This window comes from Phalacrocorax aristotelis, chromosome 10, assembly GCF_949628215.1.
Source record: "Phalacrocorax aristotelis chromosome 10, bGulAri2.1, whole genome shotgun sequence".
Classification (NCBI taxonomy): domain Eukaryota; kingdom Metazoa; phylum Chordata; class Aves; order Suliformes; family Phalacrocoracidae; genus Phalacrocorax; species Phalacrocorax aristotelis.
This window is the reverse complement of record NC_134285.1, coordinates 17460571-17482168: the sequence shown is the minus strand read 5'-3', so window position 1 is coordinate 17482168 and position 21598 is coordinate 17460571. Positions and strand designations below refer to the sequence as shown.

Here is a 21598-nt window from a genome sequence, read left to right as displayed (position 1 = left end):
AGTAAATTCTTACAGTAAAATTTTAGAAGCAAAATCTCTTCTTAAATTATTTTATAGCTTTGACATATCCTAACCCTAACTGAAGAAAAAAATATTTTACTAGGAGAATATACATGATCCTCAAAAACCAGTAACTAAAAGTTGGGTTGCAAGATTTTGTATAAGACCGAAAGATAATTTCTATTTAATATTCTTGTCTTGGATAAGGAAAGTTCTGAAGCCCTCGCCCACTTTTAACTCTCAGTTGATTTCTGGCATTGATTGAGGTATTTATCGTGTTCATGAACTGGGAAGAAGAATTGGGAAGTACTACATTGTGACTTTTTTAAGCAGGAGCTTTGTGTTTGACTCCAAGGAGATACTGTAGCCAGTGATGTCACCAGACTTTTCACTTCCACAGTGAGATTGTTAGTGTAGATAAAACTGTCTACATTTAGTTATAATTTCAAGAACTTGGGTCTGTAAGAATCTCATCACTTTAAACTATTTTTGTTTTCAGTGAAGAGCAAGCTCGGAAAAGCTTCCAAGTTAGTTATGTTGGTTAGTCATGACTTCCAAACTGTCATATTTGGCATGTTCTACTACGTTTTAATCTTGTTAAACAAAACCCTTTCTTCATTCTAGACCTATCTCATTTCACCTCATCTACTTCGGAAGAGTCGTGATGAAATTTCCTGATTTCTGAGTGCTTGAACACAGTGGAGATATGTTAAATAATGTTAAAAGTTAAAATGTTAATTTTCTTAGTGTTGGTTGACTTTGGTTTTCTTTTCTGTGTTTAGATGTACTGAGTAACTCTACCATGGTGTCTCAGGTGTCAAATTATCTTTTATTTTGCATTTCGAATGTAATCTATACAATGCAGTTGTTATTAGTAACTATTAAATATTTTACAGTAGGGACTAAAATCCACAGTTAAAAGCTTGAAAACCTTTCATACTAGAACTCTGCAATGACATGGCTAACTCCAACTTATTTCCCAGAAAGGTTCATAAGCTAAAATCAAGATACCACTGTGGAGGTAAGCAAGAAAGAGGAAAGAACAGGAGCAGGAAAATGAGTGAAACCACAGGAGAACATGGTTAATTGTTATGCTCTAAACCGGATAGGGATATATATGCGCCATTCTTGGTATAAGTGAATAGAAATTATTCAACTGGCAGGGCTTCACTTGCACAGGAGAAAATAATGACGGGTATGTGTGTATGTATATTTTTTTTTAAATCTACTTCAGTACTTTAGTCTCTTTCACAGCAATGTATCTTACCTATTATTTTTGTTACTTAGTTTGACAACACTGATGATGTTTCTAAGTAATTAAAAGGTAGTGATGGATGGATAAAGCCCTATAATCCAGTGTGTTTTTTGTTCAGATACCACACATGAGCTGTATCTGCATAACTGAATGCACATGAGATTTGTTGTGAAGTAATCATTTATTATGCAAACACCAGAACTTCATTATATCAAATTTCATTAAATATATACATGTTATTTAAAGGAACAGGTATAATTCCAAGATCTGCAAACTTCTCTCTAGCTTTGAGAGCTGCGGCAGAGCCTGTATTAATGCTAGTTTGAAAGCTGTAAGCTAATGCAGTGTCACTGTGAATGACACAGCACCACCTTTGAAGGAAAAACTTCATCAGCTATATTCTTGAGTTACAATACAATCAAAAAATCTTTCCTTAAAATAAGATATTTGTACACTGTTTAAATTTCCCAACTCTGTCCAACTTGTAGGATGGACACAAAGGATTCTGTCGCTTTTAGGATTCTCAGATGCTGAAGAAGGGAATTCGTACCAGACACATCTGACGGTAAAGGCCGTTTAAAGGCAGAGAAGGGGGCGCAGGAGGCAAAGAGAAAGATGCGTCCACCACCTCTGCTGGTATCCAGCCAAGAGGTCTTAATATATTTCTTGCTTAGGGTCCCATGGCCTCAGTGAGAATAATGCTTCCTATCAGTGACCCCCCTTCCCATCACCTCGCCACTAAACTGGTAGGTCAGCTTCTTCTTGACTTTCTTGACCTCCCCTGTCTTGCCATAGTTTCTCAAAGCCCGTGCCATCTTCTGGTAGGTCATTTTCTTGCGATTGCCTTTCTGGATGCCCCAGCGATGTGCCAATGCTTCTTTGTGTTTGGAGGAGAACTGGAAAGTACCTTTTTCCTTGTCTACCCACCAGATGCTGTCCTTCATGTCTCCACTGCGAAGAAGGTCCAGAAGGAACTGATACAGACGTATCTTTTTCTTACTGCCTGTGTGAGAGTCAGAGAAGAAAGGCAGTGGAGCATTAGCATTAACGCATAGCTCCTGGCGAAACAGCAGAATGTATATAATTCGTATAATTGCTTCAGCTGGCTTGTCAGCCATGTAACTGCTTCGGTTCACAACATTTATAATAATAGACAGTGTTACACTGCAAGGACAGAATGTGGGTTGATGCGCCAAGAAGAAAAAAGAAGAACAAGGAATTCCAAAGGTCAAAACCTTGTTTTGAAATTGATTTGCTAATTTGAAGCTAACTGAAAATCATTGCTAATTTGAAACTAATCTTGAAGTTAATTTGGGCAGGTTATACAGAACCTGACTTTCAGGTACTAAGCAAACAGAGCTAAGTATTTTTAAAAATCAGTTCCTTGACCTTCTTGCCTTGGTTTTCCCATCCGTTAATGTAAATTGGAGTAGAAATGGTAAAATCCATTTCCATTCGGGAAGCTTGAATAGGCAAGGCAGAAGGAGGAAGTGGGAGTACATGAAGACATGAGATCTGAGATATAGACACAGTTATGGTCATAAAAGATGCAGAGGACAGGAGAGTGCAAGGTGTCAGGGAAAGTGAAGCTTTGGCAGCAGGATAAAATACTAGCACAGCTAGTACAGTTTTATTCATTATCATCATGGTAATGTAACAGCGGCTCAGCACATAGCTTGACAAAGTCCCTCTGTCTTCACCGACCTGTTTCTCCGTGCATAATTCCAGGCCCAGGGTCCACACCATCAGTCTCCCCATCTGATACCTCCAATGGGGGGCTCTGCCTCTCTATGTCCTCCTCATCAGAACTGGGCTGTGGTGGAGAGGAGTACTGTAGGCACATCCGGGGCAAATAGGACACCTTTGGGAGAAAAGAGTAGTAGAGGCAGGAGGTAGTGATAGGGGGTGGGGCATCAAGAATAAAAAAGGAAATGTCATGGATAGAGTTCAGAGGAAAGGGGGAAGAAGGGAAGAGGTATGTGAGATGGTTTAGGGTAATACTGAGTTGTCGACATTTCTAATAAAGGCTATGCAATTAAGAAACACTTCCAGCTAACAGTCAACACTTGCACATGTACAAAGACACATCTTTACAAGAGGGAGGAAGGAAGGAATAAGGTTGTGAAAGTCACAACTTTCCCATATGTTATATCCTATGCAAATGGTATTGCCCCCTTCCCCCGTATCTCCCCAAAGCTAATGCTCTTCCTAGTGAGTTTCTGACCCCTGTTCCCTATCGCCAGTGTAAAACTGCATTTGAGAATAACTTTTGTCCTAACTCAGACCTTCTGGAACTACTCTTTTAAATTTGAAAGAGCTGAACAGTTCTGCACTAGCATATCTGCTTTGGCTGGCTCTGTCTCTGTTTTTCTCTTCCTTGCTCAGGCACACTACCTTCTGCCAGCACTGACTCCCTTCACGACTGCATCCAGCTCTGGAGACAGGGATACATAGGTCTGTCAGCTTCCCGTCCCGAATTTTCCCCTTGATGAGGGGAACAAACTTAGCACTAAGATAAACAATACATCATATTGGCTCACATTCTCTTTTCCTAAGTGGCTACCTGAAAATTCCCCATTCATGGGGATTTCTCATCTGCAAAGCTAGCAAGCCAGTTTTTGTGCTGAATTCTCTTGCCCTTATTTAGAGGACTTGTCAGGAGCAGTGTGGAATAAACCTCAGCTCTATAAATTCCTGGTTGCAGTCTGGTTTGTTAGGGATCATGACCAATTGCCATGAATTATTGCAGTTTCTTATTTAAGAATGAGAAACAGAACAGTCTGAGGGGCAGGGAGTAAGGACCCAAATCCTAAATTCAAAAAACCCAGCCAGCATTCCCCAAATGCAGCAGCTTGTAGAATGTGGTTTTCAGGAAATGGGCCAGATCAATAGTCCTGAAAGGTGAGCTCCTTTTGAACTGCTTTTCCTTCTCTCCACCAAGAAAGGACATCTTAGGCCCAGTACCCTTCCCAGGGGACTGAAGCACTGAAGCAGGGAGTGGGTGTTCACCTCATGAGTCACACCACCCACTCCCTGTTGGGCTTTGCCAAGTGGTGCTTTTCAGACGAGTTTTGCACCATCTTAAAATGTCCCAATAAGGAGTGTGCAAAGGGCTGGTTTTGGGGTGCAGCAGCTGGCAGTTAATGAGTTGGCAGATTGGCTGGAGCCAATCTGGCAGGAAGGCCAGGATTGGGTAAGAGTGTGTGTAAGCTTCCTGTCAGATCCCCGAGAGCGAAACTTCAGCCCTCACCACAGAGTCACCTTTAACTTTTTACAGTTAAGAAAGCTGCGGCCTCAGGGGTAGGAAGGAAGGGAAAGACAGTGCCATGGGGGAAGGGGAATGAGAAGGTGGGACAAAATCTTACATGGGAGGGGAACAGAGATTGGTGTCCCTTCAGAGAAAAAGGTTGTGGAAACCTGGAGTGCCTGGTGGCGGGTAGTGTGGGAGCAAGGAAACCCTCCTCTGGGCTGGAGCAGGGTGGTGGGAGAGGACTGTGGAGGAGGGAGGGGGAACTGTGTCTCACAAGCAAAGTGGGTTGCAGAGGCCAACCTGGGGAGTTGAGTAAGCTTCTCCCACACTGTCCTCACTTTACTTATCTGCTGTGTTTTTGCTTACACTTCACACCCGAAACTCAGGATAGGTCAATACAAAACAGTTATGTTACACAGAGCCACAGCAGACCTGCTGGTGTGTTTGAAGACCCAGGTTACTAATACTGTTCTGGAGAGATAAAGCTTAAGACACTGTTAGCTACTTTCTGTATTCTGACGTTGTCCCAGGGCCTGTGGCATCCATTTGTGATTTCCCTCTTTCTGAAGCTCTTCACAATTTTCCAACCTTTCCTTTCTTTCTGCCTTCAGAATGACTATTGTTTTCTTAATTTATTATTTGTGAGACCACCTGCTGGCAGGCTAACAAAACTGAAGAAATCTTGTCCAAGAACAGCTTGAGCCTCAATTTTGATTTCACAAAATGATGTGATATCAACAGAAAATTAGAGAAATAGCTTTGCATGTTCTTCCTTTATTTGCAAACTCTAACTCGTATTGCACGACAAGCATGGGTGCAGTCAGTAACTGGCAAATTCAGCAGAGGATTAAAGCTTGCTTCCTGCTTCTGTTCCTTTGAAAATGCCTTGAATATCAGTATGTGTTGCCTAGGGCTGTGGCTGAGACACACCAGGGTCTCAGAGCCTCAGAGCATGCTGAGCACCACTTGCATGAGCTACTGTAGGTTAAAGTAAAATGCCAAAGATCCCCAGCTGGTAAAGAAGAGGAATGTAGTGGTGAATTCTACCTACTATCTTCTGCACCTTGGTATGGGGTGGGGCAAAGAGAGCAGTGCTGTTTATCACAAGTTGCAACAAAATGAATTCTCTGCCTTTTGTCCTGAAATGAAAGATAACTGAGTAGAGTGAAGTGGGATAAGCAGACACACCCTCTCTTGTGTTTTGGTGGTGCTTCCAAAGACATCCATAAAGGGGCTAATTTTTATTCTTTGCCTTTGGTTAGAGGTAGCGGTCGGTCATTATGTATTAACAGTTGCAGTGAGCAACCGAAACGACGTTAAGCTTCCCACAGACTGCTGTTCCATGAAGCATTTTTTATATTTGTAACTTTCTGTTCCTAATTCTTTGTTTGTATCTACATCTTATATTCTATTCCTGATTTATTTCTCAGTAGTAGGTGAGAAGTCTGATGGCTTGCAGTCAGCCAGTTTCCTGTTGACAGTGTTAACTTATTCACTCAATTATTTTCCTTCTTTCGTTTTGATAAATACAGTATTTGTACACCATTTCAGTTCGCTTTGAACAAAGAAGCCCAAAATGAAGTCCATGCATGCAGTTTCTCTCACAAAACTTCAGCGATGGCACCGTTATATGCAGCACTGTAATCAGCAACCACGTTTGTCTCTGACCTCAGTCCTACTCTGTCTTGTATTCAGCACATTGTACGTAGCTTGCCTGCAGTCGGAAACTCCTTAGCGCAAGATCACCCAGCTTTCCTATTGCTCCCAGTAATGATTTTGGCCATATTCTTGTAGGATCAAGAGGTAAAAGTGATCTGCACACCCACTTTGCTTAGTGTCTTTGTAGTATGATGGAACCCCTTACAATTTCAGCTTTAGTGAGAATTCACTGGCGCTTTGGTGACTATCTTTACTGCGCGATGGAGTATCTTTTTTTTAGAGGGAGATGACTGGCTTCATGTAAATTCTGAGCAGAGACAAGTGTGTTTTGGCTTGCAACTTATTTACTTTCTGGTAAAAACACAAGTTGGTTGTCCTCAGCCTGTTTCACTGTGGTAAAATTACCAGTGACTTGCCTTTGTTAGCGTTTCTTGTACAGGTCATGTAAACTTGTGAGGGTTGCTTGGAAATATTTAAAATTTTCCTACTACTCTGAGGTGCAGAATACTTCCCAGTAGCCATGGATACCCTTGCTATGACAATGTATAGCTTCTCAGCTCCCATTCCTCTGCAGAATTTCAAAACAGTGGATTCTCATTACAAATCAAACAAAATTTGGAAATTTCAAAAAAACTCTACAAAATGCAATTTTCTTTTTAGGCACAGTTTGGGGAATGTGACTCCTCATTATCCAGACAAAAAGAATGCTTAAACCACATTTGTCCTGAGAATGATGAGTTTTATATCAAGTGCTTGTGCAGGAAGAAATTAAGTAATTAATTTCAGCAATGTCATTCACCTAAGAGTATGCATCCCAAGATGCATTATTTTCTTTACCCTAAACTATCATCCTAAATTCTGAGTAAGACCTGATAACCATACCTGATGGTTGAGTCCGATGTGTGTGGTTGGGATTGCGGAATCCAAGACATGCATTTGCTCAATCTCCATGTGCCTGTACAGCTGCTGCAGCTGGGGAGGCTGGACACTCTGCAGTTCTGTGAAGTGATTGTCTCCAAATGTCTCAAACTCACTGTGCATGTGGTGTGGATGATATTCCCAGTAATGTTCTAAAGAAAATAAAAATAGATTGTCATTGCAAGATTAAGAAATGTGGCATTTACCTGTCTTTCATTGGTTCCTACTCCTGTCGCTGTCCTTTCTGTCCTTGCCACACTGTCGCTGTTTGTCACTGGTGACAATATATGTAGGTCCCTGTAAAGTTTTTTTCCTAATCTCATAAATGCCTGTGGCTGGAAAGTAATACTTAGGCCACTTCAATTACGAGAATTCTCTTAGATGGATTTCAATGATAATTTAGCACAAGATGCAAAAGACATTAATGCTGGCATCTTTCTCAAGAAGAGACCATTAACGGTCTTACATATTCATTCTTGAGGCAACAAATCCTACTGATTTACATATTGTCACATTCTCATTATACTCTTCCTCATGGCATGGAAATGAGGAGATGGAGAAAATTTACAGGTTATCCTGCAATTATCTTCAGTCTTTATTTTACTCCGCTAGCAAAATTTCAGGAATGCTGCAGAAAAGGCACGTCACTTTGCTAGATATTTCCTGTAATCATGTGTTGATATGTCACACCTTTTTCAGCACCAATACTAGAGAATAAAAGGATAAACCATTGCAGCAGGTTGGTGTACAGTGTTTACTGTGAGGCTAAATTCTAAAGCAGACTCTTTCTCTGCCTTTTTTACCTCTTCAGTATGTTTGTAATTTCTGTGATAGTTTAGTTTTTCAAAAACATTAAACGTACTCAGATAACCACTGGCCTGTTTCCTGATTTATTTACATTTAAAATTAAATCCCATATCATTCTCAGTTTTAGATTTCTGTGTTTTTTAGTTCAGCATAAACCTCCAAAATTTTTAAATGTCATATTTGCTGCTCAAAATTTAAAATATCTTAGAGGAAATGTGAAGCATTCCAAATTATATTTCTCTCTTACATACATTATCTGAATATATAGTTATGCACATATTTGTGTGCACTCTGTTTTTTAAAATCAAAGTCAACATCACGTCCTCTCTCTGACTGAGCTAGGAACTAATCTTCCATAGTTCAACTTTTCATGCATCATTTTATGCATGGCTGAAATTTCTTTATAATATTCAGTGTAACAGTTCTAATTTATGTCTTACTATTGCAAGTTTTCTTCCCTTGCCTTATTATAAATAATTTCTGTCCTACCCTTCACACGTTTTCAGGCTGCTATCATGTACCCTTACAACCTACTCCTAATGATCACTTAACCCAGCTGCATTTATTTAGCTCTCAGTCCTTCAATATAAATCAGTATATTCCCCCTGCTCCGGTCATACTTGTGCACTGCTCCGAGCTCCCTCCCAGATGTTGACATCCTGATAATCTGACGGACAGAACTGAACACATTGTTCCAAGTGTAGTTTTGCTGAATTTATAGAGGAGCGATTGTCTCGTTCTGCAATATGATGTTATTGTGTATGACATTACCTGGATACTAATGTGTTGTGAATATTTTTTTTCTCAAAAGCCAGTTTCATTCTTCCTCTCAGCTTCTATCTCCTCATCCTTCCCCACTTCTGTTTCAAACAATTAGGTCTAATCCCACTGATGATTTGAAATCTGGGATAGTGACCTTGAATGCAGCTTCCTTTACAAGGAGCTCAGTGATACGTTTATACCAAATATAGTTGTACCTGAGAGGTTGTAAGCTCTTTGAGCTTTACATTTATGCAATCTTTATGACTCAGGCTTATAGAAATACATCCAGGCGCTCTATAAGACCATTTACCACACCAGTGCTTACGTCTTTGTGCTTCACGCTTTTCGGATTTGTGGATAAACCATGTCACTGCATGTGAAAAGGATGGAAAGGTGCTTGTAAAAGCACCCAGGGAGCTGCTGCATAACCTTGTAATTTCTTTGTTTTGTTGTATAGCACTTTCTGTGGGCTACATATGAATTATAGAGCCCAAAGTTATAATTACAGTGCACAGTAGCACTTCTTCATATTGTTATACTGGAGAAAAATTCTGTCTTCTCTGGTAAAAAAGTGGGTTTTATGGGTGCAAAGTACCCAGATACTTCTACATTCACATCTGCTACAACCCAGAAATGGCAGAGTGTGAGTTTGAATCCACAGGTTCTTGCAGGAGGCTTTGGGTACTTTCAATCTGAAACTTTTTTGTTTAGTTGGAAGATTGAGCTACACTAACTCATGCTTTTTCTGGGTTAAATTACTGCAGATTTCTAGAAGTAGAGCCAACCATTGAGGACCCATATACCATGGGCAGCCCTGTATAATAAATTGTTGAAAATACATTGTATAATCTCAAAGACTGTTTGTCTTTGATAATTGCTACAGCAAGTGAGACCAATGCATAATTGCAAGGATGACAAAGCCCAGGCAAAAGTCTCTGAGGCTGTCAGTGGCAGGTCTTCAGCCATGGAATGTCTTACTGGTAGTAACTGTGGCAGTCAAGAAGGAACACAGTACGTTTCCAACATGCATAGCACGAGTATTTGTGCATGCTCTGAGTGGTCTACTTTTGACTCTTTTTAAATTATTTTTTTTATCAGCAGTCATGTTTTTATACTTCAAGATACCTTTTAGTTTTTTGGAGCCTATGACAAGGTTCCTGCTGCCTCCAGAACTGTTCTTTTAAACTCTTTCTTGGCAAATAAATTAACCTATGGAACACTACTTATGCATATTCATGTCAATCACTATGTATGCTTAGCCAGGTCATTACTGAATTCCTTTTTTATGGAATTAGGTGTTGCTGTAAAAATACTATAATAGAATAATACTAATAGCACAGCATTTAGGGACTTACAGTGACCATATAACACTAATACATTACAAAATAAATCTATGTCAGAAATTACTTCAACACAAACTCATGTCCAAATATTTAAGTTGTGACAGGAGAAAAAGTCTTGTTTCTTTCTAAATTTTCTATAATTCCACAGTGGTGCTTAGGAAAAACAATATTGTTTTAGTTACATTAAAAGAGAAATTCCAAATTCTGCCTCCACAACCCCCTCTGCAGTTAACCACCCTGGCTAAGTTATTGCATATTTAAATATATTAAGAAAAATCAAAATATCTGTGTCTGTAGTTATTAGAGTTACCAGTAGCTATTTACTTTTATGTTCTTTGTTAGTGTTATGTCAGTAACACATAGCAATTCTTTTCTCAAAAATGTAAAGGTAGAAGGAAGAATAAAGAAAGGAGAGAAAAATTGTAGAAATGGAAAGTGTATATTCTCTGGGTAAAGGAAAATGTCATTAAAAGCTAAGCTATAGCTACACAATGGAGTCATTATGAGAAATTTCATGTGAAGTGAAAGAGGATGTGAAAAAAATTCTCTCTTATAGAGACATGGAGATAGTGTTTGTTTTGGTCTTGTATGTAGTGAAAGGTTAGAGGAAGGACAATCATGAATTCTGAAATCCCTCCCATGACAGAGAGGATGTTAGCCTGTTGGGAAGCAATAGCAGGCTTAAAGGCACTGTGTTAATATTCACCATGGAGGTAGATTGTCACTCTACAAGTAAAAAAACATAACTGAACTGTCTCAGTCATCGTCTGACCAATGTAAATTGCTTTGCTCCTGCTTTAATAGATGAATAATGTTAGAACCACCAGGTAGAATACGAAACAGGCTTAAGGAAGGTATTTGTTATAAACTGGAGTAACAGGCAGTGCAAAGCCAGCTCTTGAACCGGGAACGTGACATCTCTGTCAGCACAGCGCTCTGCCTGGTCTGAGGAGGCAGCTGGGTTGACATGACTGTACTTGTGAGGGATGAGCTAGTGTCTCTGTGTGGTTCTGCTCTGCGCTGTACAGATTTTAAACTAGGAGAGGGTTTCTTAAACAGTGCCACACTGCACAGCTTAGATGTTCCCACTCTGTTTAGATCATCTGAAAAAACAAGCCATGGAAAAAACAATAGAGGAAATGAGAAAAATATCGACGGACACTGGAGAAGGAATGGCTTCATTCCCTACAGAATCCCTCTCTGTTGAGCGAAACGCTGTGCTCCTAGGCAGCGCAGCAGTCTTCTCTATAATGACAGTAGGATCTCATTAGTTCTCACTTTACAAACTTAATGATTTTAAGAATCCCAAATGTTCAAAAATCTATGAGCCAGGCCCCAGCAAACCATGAGAATAGCTTTGAAGTGAGGGGATTTTTTTAATGAAGCTTGGAGTTCTTTCTATTTTCCATATACCATTTAAGACTGAGGTTCACATGTTTGGACTTTCCTCTACTTCTATATGGGCTAAAAACCTAAAACAAAATCGAAGCTGAGATTCTCAAATTATCACATTACTCCAGGAGGTGGCATGAAAATATAATCCCAAATCACAAAATCTAGTAAGTTCCACGAGGCTAGCAACAAAGTGAAGAAGGGTCAGCATTCAGCTTCATACAAAAAGTAATTTTTTTTACTGAACCAATAATGTTTAGTAATAACTTAGAGACAAAGCCACAGTGGAATTTTGTAATTACTAAGATTGCATTCGTGTTACAAAATGTGCTGTATTACATTTACAGACTTACTAGCATACAAGCTCAGGGTAGGGTTACAGACTAACACATGATCACTTGGGCATTTTTATGGTGTGTTTTTGCTTGTTAAATTTAGTGTTCACTTATTGGAAATTATCTCCTACACATTAAATTAGTGACACACTGTTGCCTGTACTTTGCTGCCTACTCTTGTAAAGATGGAGTAAGGGTTGCCTTTGGCATGATGTTCTAGAAAAGTGACAGTAATGTATTTAGCACAGATCTACATGTTAAGATATTGCCATCTCCCTTTCACAAAATTAATTTGCTAGCAGTGAGAAAGAGGCAGTCTGACACTTGAGCAAACCTATTTCTTTAGCGGTCCCTTATCAGCAAAGACAGAAGTATTATTCTGTCTTGTAGCGTCTGTTTACTTTATCTGGTAGCTTTCCTTTGAGGTCCATATTGGTATTGAGTAGACCTGCAAAATTATTTTTTATATATTGCCAGTAACCTCACTGTACCCCAAGCTGACCACCTCTCTTACAATTCTGTCGTACTTATTTCTTCTTTTTTCCTAATAATTTTCTCAGCTCTTTCACTTCACTGCTGTCACTGCAGCACCTCATTTATTCTTTTTTCCCCCACCATTTTTTCTATCATTGTACTTTATCCACATTGGTCTGAACACTCAGTACATATTTCTAAAAGTAGTTTGTAACATCCCTTTCCCGCTCTTCTGCACAGCTCTCCTTGAGACCCACTACTGCTACGCTAACAAAATGAAAGCCAAAGTTGGGTTTGTCAACGTTTACAGGAATGGAACAAAATGTGTTAATTTGTGTTTTTCACTCCCCTTTGTATTCTTTGGTTGTTCATCGCTCTTTTGGGCTGTGACTGAAAGCATAGGGCATATCAGGTATTTAGACGCAACCAACAACATTACACGTGTGTTCATAAAGATTTGATTGAAATGTGCAGGATGGAATTAAGTTGCCTCTTCCATAACCACTTACGATAGGAGTTAGAACATTAAACAATCGATTTTGGGGTCTTTAGGACAAGTGCAACCCAAGTTCAGGAAGAGACAAATTTCTGTTCAAAGTCAGTGTTTAGGTACTTCTTAGGCCATAACCCACATAGGTGACTTTTGAGGTTTTGTTGTGTTCATTATGATTAGTAAAAATGTGTTAACAATCTGAGCAGTGTAGCTTAGGAACAGCCTTCCAACAGAAAAATGGGCAGTAAACCAGATGGGATGGTAAGATTATGAAAGCTAGAGGGGTGTTGTTGTTTGAGATAGCCTAGATTTAATGACAGAAAAGTTATTTCCCAGTGCTTTTTTTCACATGGCATCTTTTATATTTATTGTTTAATTGTCACAATTGCCTTTGAGATAATAAACGTTACCCTCATTTTATGGGTGTGTAAACAGGTACAGGTTATAATGTAAAAACCCTGAATTTCCATGTGGAATTTACTGGGTTTAATTAATGTGACCTGACAGATGCCATGAGATGACTTATAAAAACGGAATTAATTCTTTGTCTCCAGGCATTAAGAATATCATAGGTGTTTCCTGAATGCAATGTAAAGAACAAATTTAGGTAGGAATCTTTTTCAGTTAAATGCTCAGAACAATCCTATTCTGTAACTTGCTGTCCCTTAAGGTAGCTTCTGTTGCCACAGATAAAACAGTGCTATGCTGTGAAGTTGTTAGATGTCTTAATGTAAGCAGTGATGGGTCTAGTTGCTATATCAGTTGGAGTCTTTTAGGGAAACTCCGGGATCCAAAGGGACTGCCACAAGTCATACTGCAGAATGGTACTTTTCCTTCCTGAGTCAATATTTGATATTTCCAGAGTGGATCATTGTATTGCACAGGAGACAAAATCCACAAAGCAATACTCTTCCCTCTGCATTGATTTAGAGCCCAGTGCCCAGATGACATGAAAATATAAAGACACCAAAGCTTTGAAACCACATGAATAAATTGAAGCAATAAACAATCATACAGTATTGAGCTAGGTTTACGTACAAAGAGCTACAAGGAAGTTTTACATAGATTTAGAGAGAGGAAGTACTCGGCGTAGTGGAGGAAGAGTGAAAGTTAAAGCGAGGTGTGGCAGCATGCAAAAGAGATCAAAAGAAAGAGAGAAATATATGGAGTTGAAAAAGGCCAAATACCAAAGAAACATAATTAAAATGAAGGCACAAATAGAGTGTCTAGGACCTAAGTCAATCGGGAATTGGAGATAGGACCACAAGACGAGAAATACAGTATTGCAAATCCATGTCCTCAAAGAGTTCTGAAACAAAGAAAGTGATTTTGATCTGCAGAGTGAAGATAATGAAGGATAGAGATCATGAGATCCCACCTTCCTGGCAATACACTGAATGTCCTGGAAGCTCCTTGCATCATTCAGTGCCTTCTAAAATTCTCTTTCATAGAAACTGTGTTGCAGTTGCTAGGTTGGAACAGTGTCATTGCACAGAATAAAGTACTGTTTGTTTCTGATGTGAAAGTACATATAACATTATAGACCACAACAACATTTGTTCTTTTCCTGAGTGCGCTAAATCTCTTTCCTCTGGTATCCCATGAGATTTTATGCTCCAGGGAGATATTTTTTAACTTACCACCATGACTCTCTCCATCACTGTTGAGATATTGGTAATAGTCATGGGGCTGTCGGTAGAGGTCTGAGTCATAGGGTACCATATCTTCAGAGGGCTGTAAAGGGAAGAGGAATTTTTAGAACCGTAAGCTTACACAAATCCCTTCAAAATTATTCATATAGTTAGTGAAAGGGAGGTGCCAACACATTTTATATTGCCTAGGGAAAGAAGGGGGAGGCTTCAAGTCCTCATTGAATCAGCAGGAATTAAATGCTTGACACCAAACTCTGGTATGCAAAAAAGAGCAATCCAAGAACTTGCCCTGTGGTTTTACACAAGTTCTTGATCTCCTGCCCTCCAGCCTTCAGGGGATACTACTTAGAGAGCTTGTCTTGGACATCAGGCCCAAGCTAAGATGCCGTCACACCAGCATGGCAGGGAAACCTTTTCTTTGGTAGTTACACATGTAGTATTATTATTAATATTCCACCTGTACACAAAAGAGAAAGCAGAAACTTGTCTTGCCTAAGCATGTTATTCTGAGTGCTTCTAGGTCTCACTAAATAGTAGCAGTTTGTAGGAGAGTAATGATGTTGACAGAGGGCATAAAAACATTTTCTTTCTCAGCTTTTGTCCAACATGAACTGTAAATGTTTTCTGGTTCAAATCAGCTGCACAGAGAGGGCTTAAAAAGACCAAATGTGGGGCAGATATTGAGCCATGACCTATTGGGTGCTTAGCTGTAGAATTAAAATCCTCTCTATCTTCTTAAACCAGGTGACATAAGGTAACTTTCCCACTTGTCTTCCTCCCCACACCTTGTACTCCAGTGTTATAATTGCTTAATATCTTATGTTGTTTCAAAAAAAAAGGTGGTCTGTTTATTATTAGTTGTGCATAATTCTGTTGCTTCATTTAATGTTTGGTTTTGCCTTTTTCCAGAATGAAAAGTTAGAGCGAGGCAATGTCCTTTACAGGACTTTGCTAAACTTTTGTCCAGTTAAGTTCATTACAATATTTTCTTCCAATCTGAACAAAATCTTATGGTGTCAACAGCAATTTAGAACTCAAACACCTTCGTCCTTTTTGTTCTGAAAGGAAATTATTTCCAGTAGGTACAAACAGAAACATTTCTTCTCTGTTAATGACTTCAGCATAACTAAAGAACAGGATCACTATTTAAAACAACATGATAATTTACGAGGGACATGTTTTTTATGTTCATATGTTTATATGTCCATAAGTGTATCTGTATGTCCCAAATCCTTATGTCCTTCCATAAATTTGTCTTGTTTTTGGAACACCAACACTTTGTAAGCTTAGTCTATGGTGACAGCGTGCCAGAAACACAGGCGAGCTTCTCTTTTTCTTCCTCCTCTAGACTACTCGAGAACAGGAAACCTAAGGCAGCAGCTGCCATTAAAATCCAGATGGAGGTGGTAGATTAGCAGCTGGCAAAAGGAAAATATTTTTTTCTGGTGAAAACTACATCAGAGAAACCATTGTTCATTAACTCTACTCTTTAATTCTTTTAGTTACCTCCTACTGTTCATTCTGTTGGAATTTGGGGATTTGAAGATTGTCCTTTTCTAGAGATGTGATTTCTATGATGATATTGAAGAAATTACATCAAGAAAAAGAGAGACTCATTCCCAGAGGATTATGGTGTTAGAACACACAAAGAAAAAAAATACTTTTAGAAATTACTTTTGTGCTTGGTAGATCCTTAGGAGCAGCTGCATTCTCTATTAGTGTGCTGTATTAAAACACACTGGTAACGTTGCCTAAAATGCCATGACTTCCAGAATACGCACTAACTGGGCATCAGACCCATGGAATATTCAAAGTCTCAGGAACAAATCCATTGCCTGGCTGTCAGGTCCCAGTATAATCTGTGGTGGTGGATAATTGTTTTGGGGAAATCTTGAGAAGACAATAACCCACAATAAAGACAATCTAAGTGAAAGACTAAGAAAAATGAGCAAATCATCATTTAATTGTATCCAGAGCAGGGATACCAGTGAAGGGACTCCTCTTATTTCTGGTCTCCAGACGACATTGGTACAGTCTCCCTTTTCAAATCAGTAGGATTCCAATAGAATTGTCCTTCATGTACACAGAGATTTAATGGGAAGTATAACCTATATTCCAGATTTCAGAGGGGTGGTCAAAGAATGCAGTAGAGCATGGATTATCTCTGATGCTTCCGGTTTTCCTCTACATATTTTCTTTGTTCTCTCTCTAACCATGGCTGGCTGTATGCATTCACTCATCCCCATTCCTTAGACCTTTGGTGTAGTCTGATCTTTGACAAAAAAAAAAAAAAAAAAAAAAAAAAAAAAAAAGGTATATAAGACTGTGTTTTGCTTTCTTCAGGGTAAAGTTCTGAATGGAATTTCTATTTTCCATTATCCTTGCAAATTTTTTCACCCCACTACCCCATTTCTTTTCCATTAATATATGCTTCCTGTTAAATCATGTAATCCTGAAGAATGTATGGATTCTTTGCTTTCATATTCAGAATTGGTAATTTGTCATAACTCAGAGGAAAGCATTCATTTTCTGTGAAAGGAGAGGCCTCAACATCCAAATGGAAAATGCACATCATACTAGTTGGGAGAAATGGAGGTTAAAAAAGTTATATACATGTATACAGTTTGAAAGAAAAATCTTTGTTTCCTTTCTACTAAAATACTAGAAGCTGACTGAAATTATAAAAGTTTGCCATATCTAAATGCATCAAAGTTTGTAGCTCTGATAAATACCTAGCCAAAAGTAAACAAACTGCTAAAGAAATCAGTGTCCTGTCAACCTAGGCCTAGTTTGCTATGTATAAAATTTCCATTGCTACAACAAAAGCTCTATCACTCATACCTTTACAGACGTGTAGCTTGGCAGGAAGACCAAGCATCAGTCCAAAGGCAGATAAACGATACATATTCTAGGCATGACAAAGAACATTTGACTTTTCCTAGTTGTGTTCTTCCTTTGTTGTTTCTTCTTCCCTAAGATTTTCCAAACTCCCCCATTTCAGTCCAATATACTGTAACAGGCAATAGTGTCTCACAGTCTGAGAGCTGAAGAAGTATTTCTACCATTCAAAAGCTAGTTTTACAAGTTCAGATGTTCAGATGAACAGAGTTAAAGGAAAGTGTGTTAAATAGACTCTTAAAAAAGTGATTCCCATAGTATTTACAGATCTGGCTGACTGCAGAGCAAGTTGCAGAGTGTGAACATCTGAAAAACAGTCTGCTTTTACATAGATCATTGGTTTTTACCTATTCTGTTTTGAAAGTCTGGGACTTCACATCTCTTTATTATGTATTGTGGGAATTTTCTTTCTTGAATTTACTTTCTGCCCAGTGATCCATCTGATAAAATATGTATGTGTATATCCTTGTTAACTCATGCAACCTGGACCAATCGATCCCCACAATGACTTGAATTGACATCACTTTCCATTTTGGTGTCTGATCTTCAAGGGTACATTAACTAATATGGGAAGTTATATATTAAATTTTTTAAATATTATGTATCATAAACTTAATTAGATGGTGGCAAGGAGACAGTACAGCACAGATTCTCTCTGATTACCTTTATCCTATGGGAAGGTGGGATATTTTCCTCTATTCATTAGAGAAACTATTTCTAAGAACTTATTTTTAATCTCTGTTTTATAAAAAAAATTATTAAAAGCTTTTTTTCTAGTTAGTGAGAAGAGGTTTCACCATGTGCTGCTATTGCTTCTTGTACTAGTCTTTACCCACTTGCCCCATCCTTCTCTGGAACCTCCCCACCCACACACCAATTTCATCATCTTACTTACAAATAGCACTTCCATGACAGTGAACTGTTTTGTTTCCCCTGACAAAAAGCAAAGAATGGCTTATGTTACAATTTAATATTTAACTGATGTCAATGGCTATTTGTTCTATCAATTGTTTTCATGTGAGTGACAGAAAGCTTTGTTAGCAAATCATAGCTGTGGTCTGAGGTTGATATCTCCTTTCCTACATGCCATGAGGTGCAGTATGAGATCTAAAACTGTATTCCAACCTCAAGCAAGAGGTCAACAAACAATACTTTATCTGTCACAGACTTTGATAAATGGAGAGTTGCCTCCATCTTCCTTATTTTCCCTAAAAATCACGGGAAAAACCACAAAACTACTTGGAGGAAGCTTGGTTGGCATTGGTTAAGAGAGCTACAGGGGACACAACAGAAGAGCAATCTGAAAATTCTTGTTATTCACCAAGACTCAGATGATTCCAGGTGACTGTAAATTCACTAAATGCTAATCTTTTATTTTTGTTATCCTGACATAACTAATCGTTGGCATGTGATTTAGAAAAACCCCACACAGTTTCCAATGATGTGCTGCTGAGACAAGTTTTAAGGCCAAGATTATTTCCTTGGAAAAAAATTACAGTATAACTGTTTTAGAAAAGGTGAGTAAAAATATTAACACAATGACTCATGGGCCAGCCTCACTGGACCATGCTGGCAATGCAGTTATTTGGAACAGCACGCTGTCGGGCCTTTTCGCTCTCGTATAACTATACTTCCATTCAAAGCTGTGATTTCTACAGGTGGATAATTAGGGATTCACATGTACCTGTGCCCTCTTTGGGCAAAGGTGTTTGACAATAATTTTTTGCCCCATAGCACAACTAGATTCTGTCACGCACTGGAAGACACGGGCCCAGTTTGCAGAATTTTCCCATCTTCAGAGAAAGATGCAGTACTCCTAAACCATTTGAGCAGCATTTTCCAAATGAAGGGTAAGAGTTTCCTCGCACAGTCAAGAGGAAGGCAGTTACTGACCCACCCTCAACTGAAAGGGGAGGGGCAGAGTAGGGGAGGATTGCTTCACACAAACCCTTGTCTAGAAACAGGCTTATGTCTCCCCTCTGAAAAAGTCCCAGGAGGCACAGACATTTATAATGATGCCATGTGGGGCTCTAACTGGCAGCACTCAAAGTGCACTTAAAATGATTTTGAAAGTACAAAACAGAAAATTATTAATTTTTTGACATTTTAATTAAAAAAAAACTAAATTGCCATGTAAATTGCTCCTGTAAGACATAATTGTATTTTTGCTGCCTGTTGTATCATTCCTGTGAACAGAGTTCAGCCAGAATATTAACTGTAAGACAAATCATAATATGGGGCAGACTGTGTTAGATTTTCACGCCATTTATTCAATGTATTCACTGGAATTCAATACTGAAAAAAAAACAGTCCAGAAAACTCGGCTATGAGTGAATGAGCGGTCAGAAAGGTAACAATTATATATTTTTTTAAATGGAGATGCTGGTTTCTGGGGTAGTTGAGGACAAGGTTTGGGTTTCTTTTAAATTTTTTTTTAAGCCCAACAAATGACATATCGAGAACTCTCTGTTTACTTCTTTCATTTTCTCAGTTTCTTTTCACATTTCTATCCTGACGCATTTACAGTAGATCCACTGGGCAACTTGGTGTATTTAAGAAAAAGAAAAACAGATTTTTAGGGTCTTTTCACCCTTTGTACAGATAGGGGATTTCAGGGACACTGACGATGAACTGCTAGAATAAAGGGTCTTCTGAAAAGAAGACATATTTTTTCAGTCAACATGGATACCAAATACGAAAGGAATTGAAAGGGCCATCTTTCTGAGTGGAAGATAAGGCAACATGTCTTCAACCTTCATTAGATGGGACAAGACAAAAACAAAAATTGATACAAGTTTTGTTAGAAGGACTCTTGGATCTGTATTGTCTGTTTTCTGAACACGTATAGCAATTACTGTAAGTCACCTACCACATAAAAATCCAAGTAAAACACCTTATCTGACATCTTTTCAGTGTCTACAAACTTAATAAAATCTAGTTAGGGCCTATTTAACCCGTTCTATTTAGAGATTTCCCATTAAGATTTGTTTCCGAACAACAGGTGAGTGACATTACTTTGTCCATAAATAATAATTTCTGAACTCATCGTACGCAGTGTAACAATATTTCAGAGTTAAAGAAAAGATAGAAACAGCCTCATAAGCGTATAGAAAAACTTTTATCTCAGAGAAAACATTGGAAGACCCAATTAAGGGGTGTGGGTTTTTTCCTTTCATTCACCAACTGCTTTTTCGTAACAAGTGAATTCAAGAGAATTCAGTTCAAGTAAAGCTGAATTTAGAAACCAAAATGCCATCATTGCAAAGAGCACAGAGTCCTAAAATCTGCAATATGTAAAATCAGCATTCAGCAACTCTTCTTTCACAGATTGGTAGACAGTTAAGTAGATAAACTATGCCAGAGACTCCAGATTATTACGAATTACAACCTGAAGAAAGATGTGGCCTTATCTCAAAGCCAGCGCTGAAAAAACAATTACTGACTTGCTATATGCATACTGTAAAAAAAATGCCATACATTTAATCTGTGAAAACAAATGGAGATCAATATCAGATACAAGTTTAGGGAGGAAATGTTAATTTCCCATTCATTGCAACGTTGTCACTAGCTTTATATATTGACCTAAGCCCAATTTCCTGGCGTTACAAATACAGACCAAAACAGAGGTATTCTCAAATAACAAAACCTGGTTTACTTTGGCTTGTGCTACTGAGCCCAATGATCCATATTAAGAATAAACCCCATATACTCACAGGGGGAATGAGGGGAAATCCTTCCATTTTGCAAGCTTGCAACATTCAGCCAACTTCTGAGTGAATTTTTCTTAATTCAGTTTTCAAACATCCAGAATAACTGACTTGAAAAAATCACATGAATCAAACAAACAAAACAAAACAAACAAACAAAAACCAAATTAAAAAAAAAAGTGAGATCCTTGGACTCTGCAAAGTCCCTTTGCAGAGATGGATCTCAGGACAGGAGAAGGACCCTAACAAGTTTTCATAGTTTGCCCTAATAGGTTCTGAGGTGAACTTCTTCCCGAGTGGTATGTGAAGTTCCTGATTTTATCAAATGTCTGTAGAAGGGAGATAGCCCTTGGGTCTATCAGGGCGCTGTGACATCACACTCTAGCCAGTTTGCATAAATCTCATTTCAGGGAGCTGCGGCGCTGTAGCAGGAAGTCTGTCCTAAGACAGATCTGCCGTGGGCAGGTGCTCACTGTATAATCAGCACCCCAGAGCCTGGGCCTGCTACCAATAAACCAGCATATGGGTGCAGTGCTCTATGGAAGACAATGTACTTCCCACTGTAGATGAACCTTAACGATAGTGCTGCTTTTTGGTTTAATGATGTTTCATAGAGACACAGTCCTGACAACTTCTGTGAGGGGAGTGCAGTT

General features: G+C 38.7%; 1 protein-coding gene across 1 annotated transcript; it reads right to left on the bottom strand.

Annotated features, from left to right (window-relative positions):
- Positions 1 to 1421: 1421 nt before the first annotated feature.
- Positions 1422 to 21328, bottom strand: SPI1 (Spi-1 proto-oncogene). The gene is made up of 5 exons (XM_075105397.1): positions 20952 to 21328; positions 14329 to 14422; positions 7047 to 7234; positions 2960 to 3116; positions 1422 to 2258 (listed from the first exon to the last, which is right to left on the bottom strand). The coding sequence occupies exons 1-5, from the start codon at positions 20994 to 20996 to the stop codon at positions 1942 to 1944; spliced, it is 801 nt and encodes a 266-aa protein (XP_074961498.1). The 5' UTR covers positions 20997 to 21328; the 3' UTR covers positions 1422 to 1941.
- Between the last annotated feature and the right edge of the window lie 270 nt (positions 21329 to 21598).

What these genes read in the sequence shown, in the direction of transcription:
- SPI1 (XM_075105397.1), bottom strand. Translation starts at nt 20,996, where the DNA reads ATGTTGCAAGCTTGCAAAATGGAAGGATTTCCCCTCATTCCCCCT. An exon ending in GATTTCCCCTCATTCCCCCT is followed by an intron (nt 14,423 to 20,951) that starts GTGAGTATATGG and finishes TTCCCTTTACAG; the next exon opens with CCCTCTGAAGATATGGTACC. An exon ending in TGATGGAGAGAGTCATGGTG is followed by an intron (nt 7,235 to 14,328) that starts GTAAGTTAAAAA and finishes TATTTTCTTTAG; the next exon opens with AACATTACTGGGAATATCAT.